The sequence below is a fragment of the Pan paniscus genome, chromosome 23 (genome assembly GCF_029289425.2).
Source record: "Pan paniscus chromosome 23, NHGRI_mPanPan1-v2.0_pri, whole genome shotgun sequence".
In the NCBI taxonomy this organism is placed as follows: Eukaryota; Metazoa; Chordata; class Mammalia; order Primates; family Hominidae; genus Pan; species Pan paniscus.
The window spans coordinates 50780753-50802354 of NC_085927.1; the positions used below are offsets into that span (position 1 = coordinate 50780753).

General features: G+C 45.2%; 1 protein-coding gene across 1 annotated transcript; it reads left to right on the forward strand.

Annotated features, from left to right (window-relative positions):
- Nucleotides 1–274: 274 nt before the first annotated feature.
- Nucleotides 275–21544, forward strand: RBX1 (ring-box 1). Its single transcript, XM_003814619.5, has 5 exons — nucleotides 275–451; nucleotides 2528–2606; nucleotides 12935–13005; nucleotides 16669–16754; nucleotides 21356–21544. The coding sequence occupies exons 1-5, from the start codon at nucleotides 374–376 to the stop codon at nucleotides 21366–21368; spliced, it is 327 nt and encodes a 108-aa protein (XP_003814667.1). The 5' UTR covers nucleotides 275–373; the 3' UTR covers nucleotides 21369–21544.
- The last annotated feature ends 58 nt before the right edge of the window (nucleotides 21545–21602 follow it).

Consider the following 21602-nt stretch of genomic DNA (forward strand, 5'->3'; position numbering starts at 1 on the left):
GCGGCGCAGGTCTGGCTCAGGCGGAGGAAGCAGCCGCCGCCCCAGCTGACGGAGTGCGGCCGGGGGCTTCCCAGAGGAGGCGGCGACGTCGAGCCCTTTCGAACGTTTCCACCCGGCTAGCTCACGTAGCCTCGGCCCCGCCCGGCCCCGCCCCACCCACTCCGGCCACCGCCCCCTCCCCGGCCTACACTTCGCGGGTGGGGCGACCTGCGACAGCCCCTTTAAGAGGCGTGGTCACGTGCTCCGCCCCCACCTCCGCCTCGCGCGCCAGTAAGGGGTGGGGTGCGGGAGGAGGTGCCGGGGAGGTGGGGGGAGCGAAGTGTGCGCTGCTGCGCAGGCGCGGTGGTCGGACGACAGACCGTGTGTTTCCAAAATGGCGGCAGCGATGGATGTGGATACCCCGAGCGGCACCAACAGCGGCGCGGGCAAGAAGCGCTTTGAAGTGAAAAAGGTTGGGTCTCGCCAGCGCCTTCCTCAGGGAAGCTAGAGAGGCGCGGATCTGGCTGGCAGGCCCGAGGATGGTCGAGGCGCGGAGTAAAGGGTTTCATTTCAGGGCGTTCCTGGGACCGGGTACCACGAAAGGAAGCCGGGGGGCGGGTCTTAGAGTTGATCGGCGTGACGGCGGCCCACTGTTGGGGGAAGTGTTGGTTTCGCTGTGAGGCTAAGGGGCCAATCACAGAGCTGCTTATTGAGATACGCGGGGTTGCGACTTGGCGGCGGGAGCCAAGCGCTTGAGCTGTCACTGGAGTGGTTGAGAGGTGGGGGAAGGACAGGGTAGGGTGGGGTGGGGTGGGTGGAATGGGGAGTCGAAGCGAATGCGGCGGTGGAGGATGGGGCAGTGCGGCGAAAGCCTGGAACCTGAGGTCCTACCGCATTAGAGGCCTCTGAGGAGCCCCCTTGGTGATCTTGCTCCGCCCCTTTTTGAAGCTTGGGGTCCTCTCACTTGGAGGGGTCCTCTCACTTGGAGGGATCCTCGCTGAACCGAGGCCTCACACCGCCTGGTTAGAGTCTGGAGTGTAATGCTTGGCTCTTCTGAGACGTCTGTTGGCTTTTCACACAACCACCCCACTCTTGGGTTCTCTGTCACGTCCAGAATCTCCCCCTTCCAAAATAATAATAAAAAGCATGGTGGAACTTGTTAAGAAAATCCGAGCCCAAATCCTGTGGCAGTTAGGGAGGGTTGAGTACTAGTCGCGAACGACTTGGTAAGGGTGGGAAGGCAAAAATGGAACGTGTCTTTTTGCATGAAATGCCTTTTAGTGGTTTGCCACAGTTTGGGAGAACAGTATCGATTCCCACCTAACATGAAAGCTGTTCAAAATGGAGATTCTAAAATAGGGAAGATATTCCTAGAACATCTGGCTAAACACTGACAATATCCCCCGTCCTACTGCTTTTTGGTGTCTCGTTGTGGCCACTGCTGCTCAGTTACAGCCAGCAGCCATATTGAAAAATAATAGAAGGAGGGGCTTTTCCTCCACCTTGAAGCTGTGATGTGAAAAGTGGTAAAGAAGTTACTAGGCACTGAGAATGGGGTTTGAAAGCGATGAAGGTTTGGGAGTATTTGTAATTGAGGAAGCCAGAGTTGAATGAATGAAATTCTGTTAAACTCTTACTGGAATTATTATCTTAATAGAAGAGTCTAAACATATAAAAGTTGAGAACATCAGTTTATTTTATGGTAAGAATCAAACAAAATTCTAGTGAATTGTAGAATTTGTTATGAAGTAATCTAAGATTTAAGTGATGACCTTGTTTTGTGTACTGACACGGGTATTTAATTATCCAGCTTATCCCATGATTACCCATTTTATGATCCAGTCATTATCTTAGTTCATTCTGTTCTCTAGCTTTCACTTCATTGCTCATGCTTCCAGAGCTGCGTAGAGCAGATACTTATTCAGATTTTGAGCTCTTCTGCAACTGCCACCAAAACCTGCACAAAAATTCAAGTTTGTGCCCCCTTTTTTTTTTTTTTTTTGAGATGGAGTCTCACTCTGTCGCCCAGGCTGGAGTGCAGTGGCACGATCTCGGCTCACTGCAACCTCCGTCCCCCAGATTCAGGCGATTCTCCTGCCTCAGCTTCCCAAATAGCTGGTATTATAGACACCCGCCACCAGGCCTGGCTAATTTTTGTATTTTTAGTAAAGATAGGGTTTTGCCATGTTGGCCAGGCTGGTCTTGAACTCCTGACCTCAGTGATCCGCCCGCCTCGGCCTCCCAAAATGCTAGGACTATAGGCGTGAGCCACTGCACCCGGCCAGACTAAATTATTTTAAACTATAGGAAACAAATTAAAAGATGACATTAATTTCTGTGTTCATATACTCAGCCTTTTGGAGAATAGAACATACGTGTAGTCTACTGTTGTCTTTGATATAATAAGATTAACGTAATATCCAAAAACTTTTGTTTGGTGGTTCCCTGTGGCCAAAGAGATGATAACTGCAGCTGCAGCCTGAGGTCCTAAAGAGTGTGTGTGTGTGTTACAAGCAGAATGCACTGTTACCTCTTTTTGTCTTTGCAGTGGAATGCAGTAGCCCTCTGGGCCTGGGATATTGTGGTTGATAACTGTGCCATCTGCAGGAACCACATTATGGATCTTTGTAAGTAATTGGAGGAGGATGGGAGGAAGTTGAGAAGGTTGCAGAGATTGTGACTATCTTGATGTGACTGATTTTCTTCTTCACACGAGGAGATAACAAGCCTACTCTGAGCACTCGGTCTTCTGTATCTAGTCTGTTGGTGTGTTTGAAATAGAGTAGTTTTTTTATGATGTCCTGGAGGCATACCCAGCTCTCAGAATAAATCTACTCAATCTAAAGATGGCAGGGACACATTTAGAATTAATTGTGGACAACAGGCACTGTTGATTTTTCCTGCATATCTTCCATCTTGTACCTAGACTCAAAGGTAGAAATAGTGAAAGGAGGAAAATAAACTTTGAGCTAAAATATTCTGAGGCCAAGCGCAGTGGGTCATGCTTGTAATCCCAGGACTTTGGGAGGCCAAGGCGGGCGGATCATTTGAGGCTAGGAGTTGACCAACCTGGCCAACATGGTGAAACCCTGTCTTTACTAAAAATACAAAAATTAGCTGGGCGTACTGGTGCATGTCTGTAATCCCAGCTACTTGGCAGGCTGAGGCAGGAGAATTGCTTGAACCTGGGAGGCGGAGGTGGCAGTGAGCCGAGATCACACCACTGCACTACAACCTGGGCGACACAGCAAGACTCAAAGTCTCAAAAAAAAAAAAAAGTCTATCTGATCTAATTTTTGCTGGTCATTGTTTACAAAGGAAAGAAGCGTAAGGAGTGAGGATTTTGTATGTTAGGCCCAAACATAATAAAAAGGAAATCATTGCCAACATCTAAATAAATAATTAATTGCACTAAAGAAATTTCATTTAAATCTCCACATATTTTATTACATGTAGTGGTCAGCACATAGTGATCTGATTATAGTCTTTGATGGACTGATTTCCTGTCCTTACAGTAGAAGGGACAAGAATGTTGATCACACCAGGAACAGTTGAGGTTACTTTTTCATCCGGGAACTAAAATGATTTGTTACTGAGGCCAGAAATGGAGGAAAGAAACTTCAAGTTTCTAGAAATGGAATTATAGGAACTTATTTTTCAGATCACTCACCTGCCTTTACAACTTTGTCTTGAGTCACTCCTGCTCACTCTGTTAGTTTACCTGGATGCTTTTTTTTTTTTTTTAACTGACCACGGTGGCCAAAGCAGCCATGGCTCTGGCCGGTTTTCCATTTTTTTTCCTTATTCTGAGATGGAGTCGCCCAGGTTGGAGTGCAGTGGCGTGATCTCAGCTCACTGCAACCTCCGCCTCCCGAGTTCAAGTGATTCTCCTGCCTCAGCCTCCTCAATAGCTGGGATTACAGGCGCCTGCCACCACACCCAGCTAATTTTTGTATTTTTAGTAGAGACATGGTTTCACCGTGTTGGCCAGGCTGGCCTCGAACTCCTGACCTCGGGTGATCCGTGTGCCTCTGCCTCCCAAAGTGTTGGGATAACAAGCATAAGCCACCACGCCCGGTCTGCTTTTCCATTCTTAAGTGTCCGTGCTCTATTTTAGAGCCCTTAAATAGCCTAGTCTTTTTTGCCTAGAATATTCTTCACCTCTTCTCTTCCTTGGTTTTATCTAACCCAGCACTGTCCAATCTGAATGTAAGCCAATACAAACATATATAATTTTAAATTTTCTTTTTCCTTTTTTTTTTTTTTTTTTTGTTTTTTTCAGAGACGGGATCTCGCTTTGTTGCCCAGGCTGGTCTCGAACTGGCTTCAAGTGATCCTCCCACTTTGGCCTTCCAAAATGTTGCGATTATAGGCGTGAGCCACTGTGGCTGGCCTGAAATTTTCTAGTATCCACATTCATAAAGTAAAAAGAAAATAAAAAGGTGAAATTAATGTATTTTATTTAACCTTTTATAGCCAAAATAGTTTTACTTCAACATGTAATTGATGTAAAAAAAAAATGAGATATTTTACGTTCTGTCTTTGTACTATCTTTGAAATTCTGTGTATTTTACACTTATAGCACTTCTGGATTCAGACTAGCCACATTTCAAGTGCTCAGTAGTCACATGTGGTTAATAACTACTTTATTGTGCAATGTAAGACTAACCCATAGTTGAGCTTTAGATCTTATCTTAAACTTGCTCAGATGTTTCCAACTTGAAAAGCACGAATCAAATATTTTCTGTTGGAAAGCAGTCATGGCTTATACTGGTCATGTATTGCCCTTGGCTTCTTTGAGCTTTGACACTGTTTATCTCTTCACACTACAGCCAAGGAAGATCAGCACCTACCATAATGTTTAATATAGATGACGTGAACCCATCACAGAAAAACATATGCAGGGTTTCAAATGTGTTTGGGTGGGGTCTTTGATTACATGCTTGCCAGTTTCTCGGCCTTGGATTTTCACAAGGAGTTATACCCAGAGAAAATTTTACTTTCTTGGGGCTCTGTTTTGAAAATAATGATTTTTAATGATTTTATATAACCCTGATTTTTTTTTCTCTATATTTAAGTCAGTGTATATGTGTCTCTGGATATGAGAGAATGTACTTCTTAAAAGGACCACAGAAGACAAAGGCGATCTATATTGTCTTCTCTTAGAGTGAAATGCTTGAGACATCATATTAGGCTTTCAGTGGGATACCTGTTTTGTTTCATAATATATTTTGAATGTCAGATGAAGTAGGATATTGAAATCCTATAACAAAAACTTATGAAAGTATTTTCTAAGTCCTATCTTTTCCTGATACATATCCTGAGCATCCTGGTAGGCACCAGGATAAAACAATGACTGAGATCGGGCAGGTCTTTACCTTTTTTTTTTTTTTTTTTTAAAAGACAGAGTCTCTGTCGCTCAGGCTGGAGTTCAAGTGATTCTCCTGCATCAGCCTCCCAAGTAGCTGGGACTACAGGTGTGGGCCACCTCACCCGGCTAATTTTTTGTATTTTTATGAGAGACAGAGTTTCACCATGTTGGCCAGGCTGGTCTCAAACTCCTGACCTCAGGTGATCCATTCGCCTTGGCCTCTCAAACCGCTGGGATTACAGACATGACCCATTCAAACTCCTGGCCTCAAAAAACCACCCCCCTTGGCCTCCCAAAGTGCCGGGATTATAGGTGTGAGCCACCACGTCCGACCTCAAGTCTTTACCTTTAAGAAACACACTCTTAGGCCAGGCGTGGTGGCTCACACCTGTAATCCCAGCACTTTGGGAGGCCAAGGCGGGCAGATCACAAGGTCCGGAGATCGAGACCATCCTGGCTAACAAGGTGAAACCCCGTCTCCACTAAAAATACAAAAAATTAGCCGGGTGCGATGGCGGGCGCCTGTAGTCCCAGCTACTTGGGAGGCTGAGGCAGGAGAATGGCGTGAACCCAGGAGGCGGAGGTTGCAGTGAGCTGAGATCGCGCCATTGCACTCCAGCCTGGGTGACAGAGTGAGACTCCATCTCAACAACAACAACAAAAAGAAACATACTCTTAGGCCGGGCGCGGTGGCTCATGCCTGTAATCCCAGCACTTTGGGAGGCTGAGGCGGGGGGATCATGAGGTCAGGAGATCGAGACCATCCTGGCCAACACAGTGAAACCCCATCTCTACTAAAAATACAAAATTAGCCGGGCGTGGTAGCACGCACCTGTAATCCCAGCTACATGGGAGGCTGAGGCAGGAGAATCACTTGAACCTGGGAGGCAGAGGTTGCAGTGAGCCGAGATCCTGCCATTGCACTCCATCCTGGACAAAAAGAGCAAAACTCTGTCTCAAAAAAAAAAAGACACTCCTGGCCAGGTGAGGTGGGTCACACCTGTAAACCCAAGACTTTGGGTGGCTGAGGCAGGCAGATCACTTGAGCCTAGGAGTTCAAGACCAGCCTGGGCAACATGGCGAAACCCTGTCTCTACAAAAAATTAGCCAGGCATGGTGGCTTACGCCTGTGGTCCCAGCTACTTGGGAGGCTGAGGTGGGAATATCCCTTGAGCCCGGGAGGCAGAGGTGACAGTGAGTCAAGATTTTGCCACTGCACTCCAGCCTAGGTGAGAGAGTGAGACCCTATCTCAAAAAGAGAAACACTGTTTATTTTTTATTTTTATGTATTTTTTTTGTTAGAGATAGGGTCTCACTCAAGTGCCCAGGCTGGAGCGCAGTGGCAGTCATAGCTCCCTGCAGCCTTGACCTGGGATCAAGCAGTCCTCCTACCTCAGCCTCTAAGTAGCTGGGACCACAGACGTGCACTACCACACCTAGCTAATTTTTTTTTTTTGGAGGCAGAGTCTCACACTGTCACCCAGCTGGAGTGCAGTGGCACGATCTCGGCTTACTGCAGTCTCCACCTTCTGGGTTCAAACAATTCTCCTGCCTCAGCTTCCCGAGTAGCTGGGATTACAGGTACCCGCCACCACACCTGGCTAATTTCTTGTATTTTTAGTAGAAACGGGGTTTCACTATGTTGGCCAGGCTGGTCTCGAGCTCCTGACCTCGTGATCACCCATCTCGGCCCCCAGAGTGCTGGGATTACAGGTGTGAGCCACCGCATCTAGCTGCTAATTTTTTAATTTTTTTTAGAGATTGGGTCTTGCTGTGTTGTCCAGGCTTGTCTTGAACTCCTGGACTCAAGCAATCCTCCTGCCTTGCCCTTCCAAAACACTGAGCTTACAGGTGTGAGCCACTGCCCCTGGCCACACACTTTTATTATAGACACTGAGGAGAAGTCTGAGTGCCATAACTTAAAAAAAAAAAAAGGATTTATATGGGAAAAGAACTTAGCAAGTAAAGAAAAAAATGGATTTATCATTTTTATAAAGACAATTTTTGTTAAAGATGAAAGTAAGAATCTAGATTTAGCAACGGTTGTATTTTAATAAATCTTGTCTGACCTTAAATGAGTAATTATATACATAGCTCTAAGTAAATAAGAATGATTATGGCTGTGCCCCAGTTGGATTCTGAAGACTTCCTTTTTTAAGTCCATATTGATTCTGCATGCCCTCCTGTACCTTTGTATTTATTTTATTTTACACTGTCTCCTTCCTTGGTTGTATTAAGGAGTTGCTGAAAAATCAAATATGCTAGGTTTTATTTTCTCTATTACCTCTGGTAATCTTATTCCTGATGATGGGGAATCTTCATCATCTTAGACCCAGCCTTGGCCCAGAAGATGTTAGTATCTACCTAAAACTACAGATCCATCAGTATTTTGGTTTGGTTTGGTTTGGTTTGGTTTGGTTTGTTTGAGACAGAGTCTTGCTCTGTTGCCTCGGCTGGAGTGCAGTGGCATGATCTCGGTGCACTGCAACCTCTGCCTCCCAGGTTCAAGCTATTCTCCTGCCTCAGCCTCCTGAGCAGCTGAGACTGCAGGTATGCACCAGCATGCCCAGCTAATTTTTGTATTTTTAGTAGAAACGGGGTTTCACCATGTTGGCCAGTCTGGTCTCTTTAACTCCTGACCTCGAGTGATCCACCCGGCTCGGCTTCCCAAAGTGCTGGGATTACAGCGTTTTTATCAAAGCTTAAAGGTCCCCAAGCTTTATAAATCACATGATAGGCTTCTGCCTTGGCAGGGGTGTGACATGAACCCGTTATGTGCCACTGTCAACCTGTTCTGGGTTGACAGTGAACAGTTCCTGCCCGTTTAAACTAACTGGACTCAACCCCTGTACTTACTCTCTGCAACAAAAGCTGGAAAACTTTTGTATTGAGCACATTTTACACTAATATTTAATCATTTTCCCTGCTATATCCCTTCTTATTTGGTACTCTAGATTGCAGTAATATCCCTCCTATACATTTTTGTTCTTTGTTAGGAATTTTGTAGTAAAGAATGAATCTGGCCGGGCGCGGTGGCTCACGCCTATAATCCCAGTACTTTGGGAGACCAGGACGCGTGGATCGCGTGAGGCCAGGAGTGCAAGACCAGGCTGGGCAACGTGGGGAAACCCCATCTCTACTAAAAATACAAAAAATTAGCCAGGCATGGTGGTGCATGCCTGTAGTCCCAGCTACTTGGGAGGCTGAGGCGGGAGAATCACTTGAACCTGGGAGACAGAGGTTGCAGTGAGCCAAGATTGCACCAGTGCCCTCCGGCCTGGGGGGAACAAAGCTAGACTCTGTCTAAAAGAAAAAAAGGAATGAATCTTGGTCGGATGCAGTGGCTCACGCCTGTAATCTCAGCACCATGGGAGGCCGAGGCAGGCAGATCACTTGAGGTCAGGAGTTAAAGACCAGCCTGGCCAACATGGTGAAACCCCATGTCTACTAAAAATACAAAAAAATTAGCTTGGTATGGTGGTGCACACCTGTAATCCCTGCTACTTGGGAGGCTGAGGTAGGAGAATAGCTGGAACCCGGGAGGTGGAGGTTGCAGTGTGGAGATTGTGCCACTGCCCTTCAGCCTGGGCAACAGAGCGAGACTGTCTAAAAAAAAAAAAGAATGAATCTGTATTTGTCCCGTATTTCTTCTATTTATAGAAATAGTTTTTGTTTGCTTGTCCAAGTACCAAGAGCCTAATTTGCACCTGGCATAGAAAGACCAGGTCCCTGCTCTGTGGGAGCTTTGAGTTGGGGAAGGAGGGAGGTCAGGTATGTAAAGAGATACTCATAATTGATGTGTTAAGAGTGCCTGAAGGAGAGGAAAATGACTCAGGGTGGAAGAGTCAGGAAAAGCTTCAGTCAAGAAGTAGGGATTTAAGCTGGGTCTTGAAGGGTGGGGAGGACTTGAGAGTGATAGGAGGAGGAGCATGTTCCAGGTATGGCAGGGACGAAGGAAAGGACTCTACCGTGAAGGGAGCCTGAAGGGTTCTTTAGGTTAGTAGTGCCATGGCCACAGTCAAAAGAAAGACCCAGATCAAATTTAAACACGATAATGTACCTTGAAACAGTTTTGATTTTCACTTTAATAATTGTGGCTCTTATTTAGCTAATTTTATAATACGTAGTCTTCCTCTAAGTTAGAGGATCCAGCTTAAAGGACATCATATTTATTTTTCTCTGCCATTCTTTTAATTATAGTAGTGTATTCCAGTTTCAATAAGTTCTTAAATACACTGCATAGACCCTAGATCCCTTTTTTGTTAGTTTTTAAGATGGAGTCTCGCTCTTTCACCCAGGGTAGAGTGCAGTGGCGCGATCCCAGCTCACTGCAACCTCTGCCTCCCAGGTTCCAGCGATTCTCCTGCCTCAGCCTCTCTAGTAGCTGGGATTATAGGCATGCGCCACCCACCACACCCGGCTAATTGTTTGTATTTTTAGAAGAGACAGAGTTTCGCCATGTTGGCCAGGCTGGTCTCGAACTCCTGACCTCAGATGATCTGCCTGCCTCGACTTCCCAAAGTGCTGGGATTACAGACATGAGCCACCACTCCCGGCCGAGCCACCATGCCTGGCCTTTGTTTTTTTTTTTTTTTTTGATACAAGGTTTTGCTCTGTCACCTAGGCTGGAGTGCAGTGGTACGATCATGGTGCACTGCAGCCTCAACCGCCTGTGCTCAAGCCATTCTCCTGCCTCAGCCTCCTTAGTAGCTGGGACCACAGGCATGTGCTACCACAACTGGCTAATTTTTTTATTTCTAGAGATGAGATGTTGCTGTGTTGCCCAGCCTGGTCTTGAATTCGTGGGCTAAAGTGATCCTGCTGCCTTGGCCTCCCAAAATGCTGGGATTACAGGTGTGAGCGACTGTGCCTGACCCAATTCTTTATTTTTATTTTATTTTATTATTTTTATTTTTATTTTTTGAGACAGAGTCTCGCTGTGTTACCCAGGCTGGAGTGCAGTGGTGCGATCTCGGCTCACTGCAAGCTCCGCCTCCCAGGTTCACACCATTCTCCTGCCTCAGCCTCCTGAGTAGCTGGGACTACAGGTGCCCGCCACCACGCCTGGCTAATTTTTTAATATTTTTAGTAGAGACCATGTTAGCCAGGATGGTCTCGATCTCCTGACCTCGTGATCCACCCGCCTCAGCCTCCCAAAACGCTGGGATTATAGGCGTGAGCCACCGGGCCGGGCCCCAATTCTTTATTTTTATCAGTTGGCAAACCAAGTTACTCTGTAGTGTGAAACTGGCTAGCAAAAGTAAGTGCTTTGCTTTCTCTCTCTGTGTGTGTGTGTGTGTGTGTGTGTGTGTGTGTGTGTGTCAGTGTCAGTCAGTCTTACTCTGTCACCCAGGCTGGAATGCAGTGGTGTGATCTCGGCTCACTGCAGCCTCTGCCTCCTGGGTTCAAGTGATTCTCCTGCCTCAGCCTCCTGAGTAGCTGGGATTACAGATATCCACCACCATGCCTGGCTAATTTTTGCCTTCTTAGTAGAGAGGGGGTTTTGCCATGTTTGCCAGGCTGGTCTCGAACCCTGACATCAAGTGATCCGCCACCCTCGTCCTTCCAAAGCATTGGGATTGCAGGCGTGAGCCACTACTCCCAGCCTTTTTTGGTTTGTTTGTTTGTTTGTTTGTTTTTTGAGACAGAGTCTTGCTCTTTTGCCCAGGCTGGAGTACAGTGGTGTGCAACTTCGGCTCACTGCAACCTCTGCCCCTTGGGTTCAAGCAATTCTCCTACCTCAGCCTCCCAAGTAACTGGGATTGCAGACATGTACCACCATGCACCACTAACTTTTGTATTTTTAGTAGAGATTGGGTTTTGCCGTGTTGGTCAGGCTGGTCTCGAATTCCTGACTTCAGCCTCTCATAGTGCTGGCATTACAGGTGTGAGCCAACATGCCCGGCCCACTTTCCACATTTTCGAAGAGTGAAAAGAAAAAAGTATTATCATGGTATCTCTTCCCCTAAAACTACACATGCCCATTAACATCTAGTTTTGTTTTTTTTTTAATAGTTTTACTTTTTTTTTTTTTTTTTTTTTTTTTGAGACAGAGTCTCACTGTGTCACCCAGGCTGGAGTGCAGTGGCGCAGTCTTGGCTCACTGCAACCTCTGCCTCCCGGATTCAAGCAATTCTTCTGCCTCAGCCTCCTGAGTAGCTGGGACTACAGGCGCCCACCACCACACACACCTGGCTAATTTTTATTTATTTATTTATTTTTATTTTTATTTATTTATTTTTTGAGACGGAGTCTTGCACTGTCGCCCAGGCTCCAGTGCAGTGATGCAGTCTTGGCTCACTGCAAGCTCCGCCTCCTGGGTTCAAGCAATTCTCCTGCCTCAGCCTCCTGAGTAGCTGGGACTACAGGCACCCGCCACCACGCCCAGCTAATTTTTTTTTTTTTTTTTTTTTTTAGTAGAGACAGGGTTTCACCATGTTGGCCAGGATGGTCTCAAAGTCCTGACCTCATGATGTGCCTGCCTCGGCCTCCCAAAGTGCTGAGATTACAGGAGTGAGCCATCGCGCCCGGCCTACTCCCGGCTAGTTTTTTGTATTTTTAGTAGAGACAGGTTTTACCATGTTGGGTGGGCTAGTCTTGAACTCTTGACCTCGTGATCCGCCTGCCTCAGCCTCCCAAAGTGCTGGGATTACAGGTGTGAGCCACCACGCCCAGCCATAGTTTTACTATTTTTCACCTGTAGTAGTTTGAAGTAATTATCCCCTATTAAATAGTTTCTCCTGAAGCTTTTTATTCTTCAGAAGGGAGACTCCATTTAGTTACTATGATCAGAGAAAGCAAGTTATGCATTAGTAATTCTTGTTCTGTGAATATTTATCCCCAGTTGTGCTTTACCCATCAGATCTTGATCTCAGTCAAGAACTCATTGCAGGCCGGGTGCGGTGGCTCACGCCTGTAATCCCAGCACTTTGGGAGGCTGAGGTGGGCAGATCACCGGAGGTCAGGAGTTTGAGACCAGCCTGGCCAACACGGAGAAACCCCATCTCTACTAAAAATACAAAATTAGCCAGGCATGGTGGTGTGCGCCTGTTAATTCCAGCTACTTGGGAGTCTGAGACACGAGAATCGCTTGAACTCGGGGGGCGGAGGTTGCAGTGAGCCAAGATTGTGCTATTGCACTTCAGCCTGGGCAACAAGAGGGAAACTCCATCTCAAAAGGAAAAAAACTCAGTCTAGGCAACATGGTGAAACTCCATCTCTACAAAAAATACAAACAATTAGCTGGTGTGGTGGCGCGCACCTGTAGTCCCAGCTACTCAGGAGGCTGAGGGAGAATCACCTAAGCCCAGGAAGTCAAGGCTGCAGTGAGCCATGCTCATGCCACTGCACTGTAGCCTGGGCAACGGGAGTGAGATGTGCATTTCCCATTTGTTACTCTTTTTAAACAAGGATAGGAAATCGTCAGAAAGCATACTGTTATCTCTGTCTTCTCTGTTCTTCCTTTCCCACATTCATTAAAAAACAATTATGGCTAATTAACCACTTGAGAATTGTTTTGGCTGCTATAGATTGAAACGTTGCTGCTCCCAAGGTCCAGTGATCCTGTTGCTCTTGTTCCCACAGGCATAGAATGTCAAGCTAACCAGGCGTCCGCTACTTCAGAAGAGTGTACTGTCGCATGGGGAGTCTGTAACGTAAGGAAGCATCTTTACCTGTCAGCATGGCTTGTAAACATATTTCCACTTTTCCTGCTTTGCTAGTCTTGAAAATAACTAGGGAAAAAAATGACTAGTCCACCTTTCTCCCAAAAGTATACAAATAGTAAAAAAGATTTTAAATCATAATACTATTCACCTGTTACAGGGTAAAAATTACAGTTACTGCAAAAAGGCACTTATTTGTCTTAATTATAAAGTGGACCCAATTTTGTTAGCAGTATTTTGGGGCTTCATCTATGATAATTGCCTTCAAAACCTACATGCACCCTTTGGAATATTCTCGTGGTAGAACTTTGTACCTTTGAAACAGACTTTTTTAAAGACCAGGTGTCTAATGGAACTAAGTTTGATGAGTAAATTGAGTGTTTAAGTCTCTGTGTATGTGTGTTTTAAGTGTGGCTTATGTACTGAGATAAGATTATTTTTTAACATGGCTTATGCCAGAAATGTTTTGTGTAGCTTTATTGGACTGAATGGCCTTTCAAGAGTGTGACAGCTGTGAAGGATAACAAATATCAAATATGTTAGTTCTAGCATGTGTTAAAAATTCATTCTTTAAGCTGTAAAGTCCCAGTCACATGAGCTAAAATTGTCTTGTCAGGGCCTCCTGTGTCATGGGGACAGAATACCCACAGTTCCCAGCATGACACAGGGATAAGAGATTCTAGAGTCAGACCACCATTCCCTGTCTTTGTGACTTACTTGCTAAGTGACATTAGGCAAGGCATTTAACATCTCTAATCCTGGGTTCCCTCATGTAAAATGGGGCTGATAGTGGACCACATAAAATTGTAATCCGGATTAGATGATTTATGTTAAAATGTGATTAAACAACTCCCGGCGCATAGTAAGCACAAGTGCTTGTTAAAAAAAAAATCTAAATAGGCCGGACGCGGTGGCTCACGCCTGTAATCCCAGCACTCTGGGAGGCCGAGGCGGGTGCATCATGAGGTCAACAGATCGAGACCATCCTGGCTAACACGGTGAAACCCCGTCTCTACTAAAAATACAAAAAATTAGCCGGGTGTGGTGGCAGGCGCCTGTAGTCCCAGCTACTCGGGTGGCTGAGGCAGGAGAATGGTGTGAACCTGGGAGGCGGAGCTTGTAGTGAGCCAAGACCACACCACTGCACTCCAGCCTGGGTGACAAAGTGAGACTCTGTCTCAAAAAAAAAAAAATCTAAATAAATACAAATTTGAGGTAGAGGTGTTACTGTGTAGATGGTGTTCTCAGTAGTTTTTCCTGTTGGGTTGCAACTCTTTTTCGTACCTACACTGGTTTTTTTTTTTTTTTTTTTTTAAGACGGAGTCTCACTATGTGGCCCAGGCTGGAGTGCAGTGACGCAATCCCGGCTTACTGCAACCTTTACCTCCTGGGTTCAAGTGATTGTCCTGCTTCAGCCTTCCGAGTAGCTGGGATTACAGGTGTGTACCACCACACCCAGCTAATTTTTGTATTTTTAGTAGAGATGGGGTTTCGCCATGTTGGCCAGGCTGGTCTTAAACTCCTGACCTTGGGGCGATCTGCCAGCCTCGGCCTCCCAAAGTGCTGGGATTACAGGCGTGAGCCACCGTGCCCAGCCCCTACCCACACTTTCGGGTACACCTTCTTCCATCTTTGTTGGGACCCTTTGGCCAGGTTCATAGTAGACCATGTTGGCCATGGGGGAGCGTTAATCGTTCATGGGGATAAAGGAAGTATATTGGGCTCTTTGCCCTCTCTGGCATACAGACATATACTAAGAACCATGTTCCTTTATGTGGAAAGAAAAGAGAGTGAACATCCCCTTAAATTTGGCTAAGGAGAGATTCTCTCAGAGAGCCTGCCGTAGAAGAGAGCCAGCATGGTGTGGCAGAAGCCTCTGGATTAGTCCTGGGTTCTAGTTCTGGGTCTTCTACAAACCAGCTTCATGAATTAGGCAAGTCACTTGTCTGGGTTTCAGTTTCCTGTCTGTAAAATGAAGATAAAAATATCTGTCATGCTTGCCTGCCAGGGTTGATGTGAGGCCTCAAATGAGGTAATACATGTCAACATCTTCTGTAAACTGTCAAGTACTATAAATTTATCTTCTGTAAATTGTACTTTGACCGCTAAATATATCCATTAATACATCTTAGTAAATGTTCAGGGGTGCTGTCACCTCCCTGACACCTCCTTTACAGCCCCCTTTTCCCCAGCGCGTGGTATGCTCTGACTTAGTTGGGCTCTACCAGGACACCGTACTGCTGCAAAGTGCTCAGTGGGTGAGGTGGGAGAGGGAGAAGCTGTCGAATACCCTTCGGTGAGCCCGACCCCAACACCTGATGGTTAAGAAAAATGTCTCTGCTTTCTGCCTTTTGGAAATTTTGCTCTTTCTCTTTTTCACAGTGAGTTATACAAGAGTCAGCTGAAAAGGGATCTTCCAAAAGGCTGTCACTCTAAGAGAATATTTGTCCTCTTGGGTATCCCTAGTGTACTAGCTGTGGATTCCACTCTTAGTTACTGAATTATATTTTTGTCTTTGTCAAAAGACATTTCACAAGATAATAATCCATATTATATAATCCCTTATGTTCCATACATACTTTGGGAGACGTACCGACCAGATTTCAGTTGTTATTAAATGAAGCTTGTAAAGCTTTTGTTGTTTTGTTAGGGTGAGTATTTCTCCCCATGCCCCACCACAGTGCACCAATCACAGACGAAATGAAGGAAGCACTTGCTGCGTCTGTCCTAATACGCACATGAGCAGGGGGAGAAGTGCTCATTTGCAGAAGCATTGTGATTAGCATCTGCATGTCATGAGCCCACGCCAAAAAACTGCATGCAGATTGTCCTTTTCCCAAATCTAAGCAGACTTCTAGCTCCCTGTCAGTTACCAGTGTTCTTGATACTCTTGTCTTTTTACTTCTTGTCTTGATTATGAAATAAGCCTTTTGATGCTCTTTAGGCTGCTTGTGTGCCGTTTGTCCCTCATAAGAATACTTCCTTTTACCCCAATTTTCTTTTATCTCATTCCCTAAGACAAAGTCCCTCACCCATTAAAGGCACGTGAAGTACTGAGCTCTTGTAATATCAATATGTCTGTGAATAAATCTAGAAATAAAGTTTCTTTGACCAGAGCTGAGCTGGGTGTGGGGAGGTTGGGGAAGTGCCCGTCTCAGTTCTGGGTGGGCGGCAGTGACCATGCACTTCTCTACCAAGGGCTGGGGAGAAGGCTCTGCTCCTACAGGTCGCATTCTCCAGGGGCAGGAGGGTGGGAGGGAAGCTAGAGACCCAGAATGGGGATATTTGAAATCTGCATTGATCAGGGGCCTCCTTTCCCAAAGAAAGTGGAAGTATCCCCTTACAGGCTGAATGGGACCAAGGAGCCACATTCCATGTTCTCTTAAATAGAAGAGAGCTCAGTGCTGGCACATACTCCTGTGCTTCCTGAATGATTTCCTTTAGTAGTAATGACATTTCTAACAAATGTTTTGTTGGAAATATCCTTGCATCTAACCAAGATATAATCAGTTGTTGAACTTTTGCCTCTCGTTGTCTTCTTTTCTTTTCTTGCCCACTATATGTCACCCATGCCACTACCCTGTGGGACCTGTTGTCGCTCGATGGCTGAGCCTGCACAGAGTTATTTTTAATAAAATATATGTTTTCTTTCAGCATGCTTTTCACTTCCACTGCATCTCTCGCTGGCTCAAAACACGACAGGTGTGTCCATTGGACAACAGAGAGTGGGAATTCCAAAAGTAGGTATCTTTGGTTGTTTTGATGGGGCTTTTTGACTTGCCTCAGGCTGAAAGGAGCGTGGTCTTGGGGGTTGGAGACATGATACATGCCTTGTTTTTTTTAAAACTAGTTTTTGGTTACTTAAGCTAGGACTTATCTATATGGAAAATGCACAAAGGATTAGCCAACATTAGACATTTGCAGCCTAGGGTTTCCCAACCTTTTTTTTTTTTTTTTTTTTTTTTTTTTTTTGAGACGGAATCTCGCTCTGTTGCCCAGGCTGGAGTGCAGTGGTGCTATCTTGGCTCACTGCAACCTCCACCTCCCAGATTCAAGCGATCCTCCCACCTCAGCCTAGCAAGTGGCTGGGATTACAAGTGTGTGCCACCATGCACAGCTAATTTTTGTATTTTTCGTAGAGATTGGGTTTCACCATGTTGGCCAGGCTGGTCTTGAACTCCTGATCTCAAATGATCTGCCTGCCTCGGTCTCCCAAAGTGCTGGGATTACAGGTGTGAGCCACCATGCCCGGCAGGTTTCCCAACCTTCTAGGGTCTGTGAAAGTAGAAAATGTGATAATCTATGAACTCTTAAATATTTCCAGAATTACATCCTAATGAGGCTCCATGGACTACCTAATGTCAGGTAGCTTTGGGCTAGACTTGTATCCACTTATCATATTTCACTGGTTTATTTCACAGTGATTAATTCTGATATAGCATTTATGGCTATCCTGATTAGATTTTATTGTTATATAAATAAAATATGACCTGGTAAACTTTTAAAAATTTAAATGGTTGAAAGGGTATACCACAAAATATGAATTTCCCACTGTAGGCCCCTGCTCCGGCTTGCTGGAGCTAGCCATCAGCAACAGGACAGCTTCTTAGGAGATTTTCTGACTATCTCTTATATGTCCCGGTATTTACATGTTTGTGTGTATATATATTTTTTTGTTAACATAAAAGTGAGTATCCTATACAGTAATTCACCTTTTTTTTTTTTCATTTTGTACATTTTGGAGATTTTCCATTTCCACAAATAACAAACTACCTCATTTCTAATGGTTGCAGAGTATTTCTTTATGTAAATGTACCTTAACTTTTTTCTTTTCTTTTTTTATTTGTTTGCATGTTTTTAACAATTTTTATATTTTTTAAAAAGTCAGTCCCTGGCCAGGCACGGTGGCTCACGCCTGTAATCCCAGCACTTTGGGAGGCCGAGGCGGGCGGATCACCTGAGGTTGGGTGTTCAAGACCAGCCTGGCCAACATGGAGAAACCCCGTCTCTACTAAAAATACAAAATTAGCTGGGCGTGGGGGCACATACCTGTAATCCCAGCTACTTGGAAGGCTGAGGCAGGAGAATCACTTGAACCCAGGAGGCGGAGGTTGTGGTGGGCTGAGATCACACCATCGCACTCCAACAAGAGCGAAACTCCGTCTCAAAAAACAAAGTCAGTCCCTATTGGTGGACATTTGTGTTTCCGGTTTTTCACTGATGCAAGCAATGTGAAGGGAGAAACATCCTTATACATGAAGCTTTGTGCAAATGTGTAGCTGTATCTGGAGCAGTAATTCCTAAAAGAGGAATTTATGGGTAAAGAGTATGGCTGGGCTTGGTGGCTCACACCTGTGATCCCAACACTTTAGGAGGCCAAGGTGGGCAGATTGCTTGAGTCCACCAGTTCGAGACCAGCCTGGTAACATGTTGAAACCCCATCTCTACCAAAAAATAGTAAATTAGGCCATGCCTGATGGCTCATGCCTGTAATCCCAGCACTTTGGCAGGTCGAGGCAGGTGGATCATTTGAGGTCAGGAGTTTGAGACCAGCCTGGCCCACATGGTAAAACCCCGTCTCTACTTTAAAAAAATACAAAAATTAGCTGGGCGGTAGTGGTGCATGCCTGGAATCCCAGTTACTCCAGAGGCTGAGGCAGGAGAATCACTTGAGCCTGGGAGGCAGAGGTTGCAGTGAGCAGAGATCGTGCCACTGCACTCCAGTCTAAATGACAGAGTGAGACCCTATCTCAAAAAAAAAAAAAAAAAGAAAGAAAATTAGCTGGATGTGGTGCCATGCACTTGTAGTCCCAGCTGCTCTGGAGGCTGAGGTGGGAGGATCGCTTGAGCCCAGGAGGCGGAGGTTGCAGTAAGCTGAGATCATGCCACTGCACTCCAGCCTAGGTAATAGACCCAGTTTAAAAAAAAAAAAAAAAAAGCCCAGGTGCAGTTGCTCACACCTGTCATCCTAGCACTTTAGGAGGCTGAGGCGGGTGGATCACCTGAGGTCAGGAGTTCAAGACCAGCCTGGCCAACATGGTGAAACCCCCTCTCTACTAAAAATACAAAAATTAGCCAGGCATGGTGGTGCCTATAATCCCAGCTACTTGGGAGGCTGAGGCAGGAGAATCATCGCTTGAACCCGGGAGCCCAGAGGCTTCAGTGAGCTGAGATCACGCCACATCAGCCAGGGCAAAAGAGCAAAACTGCGTCTCAAAAAAAAAAAAAAAAAAGAATGTAGATTTTTGTTTTTGATAAATAGTGTCAGGTTTTCCATTCCTAAGAATACACACTAATTTATACTCCCTCCAAACAGTGAAGCAGAACTCCCCTTTCTTCATTTCCTGCCAGTGCTTCATTATACAGTTTTTCCATCTTAGCCACTCTGATAGGTGACAATCAGTATTCGATTTTCATTTTTGAATTTTCAGTAAGATTGGGCAATTGTTCATGTTTTTATATCTCTTACGCTTTTCTGTGAACTGCTGTGTTTATCTTCCTGCACGTTGCTTTATTTTGAATTAATTGGTCATTTTCTTTACTGAATTTTTTATGGGAAAGGAGTTTCTTAATTTAAATATGTCTTTATTAGGCTATTCTTGGGTTTAAAAAAACCAAAAAATAGGATTCTTTTGTTTGTGAAATGTTTAGAAATCCATTATTGGTGCAGTGATTTTGCCTTTAATTCAATAATTTATTTTGGTAAAACATTTGGAAGTCTTATCAATGCGTATTCAGTTTTTAAGAAACCTGCCAAATACTCAGTATCTGAGTGGTACTGTTGGGCTCCCTTCAGCAAAATATATGCTAAGTACCGTGTAAAATATAAAAACATTTGAGACGGTCCTTCCTGCCCTTGGAGCTTGCATTCTACAGGGAACCATAACAGGAATACATGTCAAGGCAGAGGACTTTTCTGAGTTTTCAGGGGGCCTTTGTAATTGGCTCTGCCCTACAGCAGGCTCAAGGTTCCATTTTAGACCAGAATGGTCTCGTTTTGCCAGTACATGTGCCCAGGGCTAAATCTAAGAATTGCGGGGGTATGAAGAATTCCTTATCTGGGGCTTTGACTCTGCCACTCTAACTGGTGACTTTCCCAGGTGGTAGTTATCAGTGCATTGGGAAAACAAATTCTTCAGCTTTCTTTAATCTGATAGGGTTGTTCTACAGCCCATCTCACATGCTAGAGCCTAACCTATGTGGAATTTGGCACAACAGCTTTTTAAAGACAATATTCAAGTAGATTTCTTATGAGAAGCTGTGATCCAGAGTTCCAGTGCCCTAGTTTCTATCCAAATAACAAATTATTTTGATCAGGTTAACTGTCTAAAAAGATCCAGGACAAAAGATAATAATGAGGGATCTTGTGTTCAAGAAATCTGTTTATATGTGGAAGAAATTCCTTGGCTTTATTTATTTTTATTTATATATATATATTTTGAGACAGAGTCTCACTGTGTCACCTAGGCTGGAGTGCAGTGGTGTGATCTCGGTTCACTGCAACCTCCAACTCCCGGGTTGAAGCAGTTCTCTTACCTCAGTCTCCTGAGTAGCTGGGATTACAGGCACCTGCCACCACGCCCAGCTAATTTTTGTATTTTTAGTAGAGACGGGGTTTCACCGTGTTGGCCAGGCTGGTTTTGAACTCCTGACCTCAGGTGATCTGCCCACCTCAGCCCCCCAAAGTGCTGGGATTACAGGAGTGAGCCACTGCACCCGGCCCCCGTTAATTTTTGTAATCTTCTTAGAGCCAAATTTTGGTTTCTGGGGAAAACAGAAACCTCCAGAATCCACGCCTAGCTTCTCTTCTCTTTGTATAGAACTGACTGTAATCAGAGTTGTAATTGGAGCTGATGACAGATTTTGAAATTGAAGGCTGATCAATTGCTATTCTCATTATTAGCTTTACCCTAAACATGCCTGAGTACTGGAGTTCAGGTGAAAATAGGCCGCCATGATCAGGGCAGCCCGAAAGTTCAAACTGTCTGAGCCCCTGTTGGGAGTGAGCAGGCGGAGCTCCCTTTCACAACCACCAATGACTTTTCCCTCTCACCTCCCTAATACCACCAGGCAGCTACTGGCACCTGTCAGGTGGGCATGGTTGAGTCAGAGGGAGAGCCTGTCCCTAAGAGGGGGCAGTAGGCAAGAAGTCCTGTAAGATGGGGAGGGGAAAGGGGAATCACAGCGACAGCCAAGCTAGTGTCAGTGTCGTCACCCAATCCTGGAGCACACTGTGATCACTTAGGTTCTAACTAAAGTTGCTTATGTGTTTAAGCAGGTTTTATGTCTCAAACAGGAAATTACCTTGGAATTAATCAGAGTAATTTACTTTGTCTTTCAGGTATGGGCACTAGGAAAAGACTTCTTCCATCAAGCTTAATTGTTTTGTTATTCATTTAATGACTTTCCCTGCTGTTACCTAATTACAAATTGGATGGAACTGTGTTTTTTTCTGCTTTGTTTTTTCAGTTTGCTGTTTCTGTAGCCATATTGTATTCTGTGTCAAATAAAGTCCAGTTGGATTCTAGAACGGATGCTCTCTCTTGTGTATGTGAACAAAGTGAACATAAATGAAGAGTCTCCCCTTC

Coding starts and splice junctions, on each gene's coding strand:
- RBX1 (XM_003814619.5), top strand. CDS start 374: ATGGCGGCAGCGATGGATGTGGATACCCCGAGCGGCACCAACAGCGGC. Junction 2,607..12,934: donor GAACCACATTATGGATCTTT/GTAAGTAATTGG, acceptor TTGTTCCCACAG/GCATAGAATGTCAAGCTAAC. Junction 13,006..16,668: donor TCGCATGGGGAGTCTGTAAC/GTAAGGAAGCAT, acceptor GTTTTCTTTCAG/CATGCTTTTCACTTCCACTG.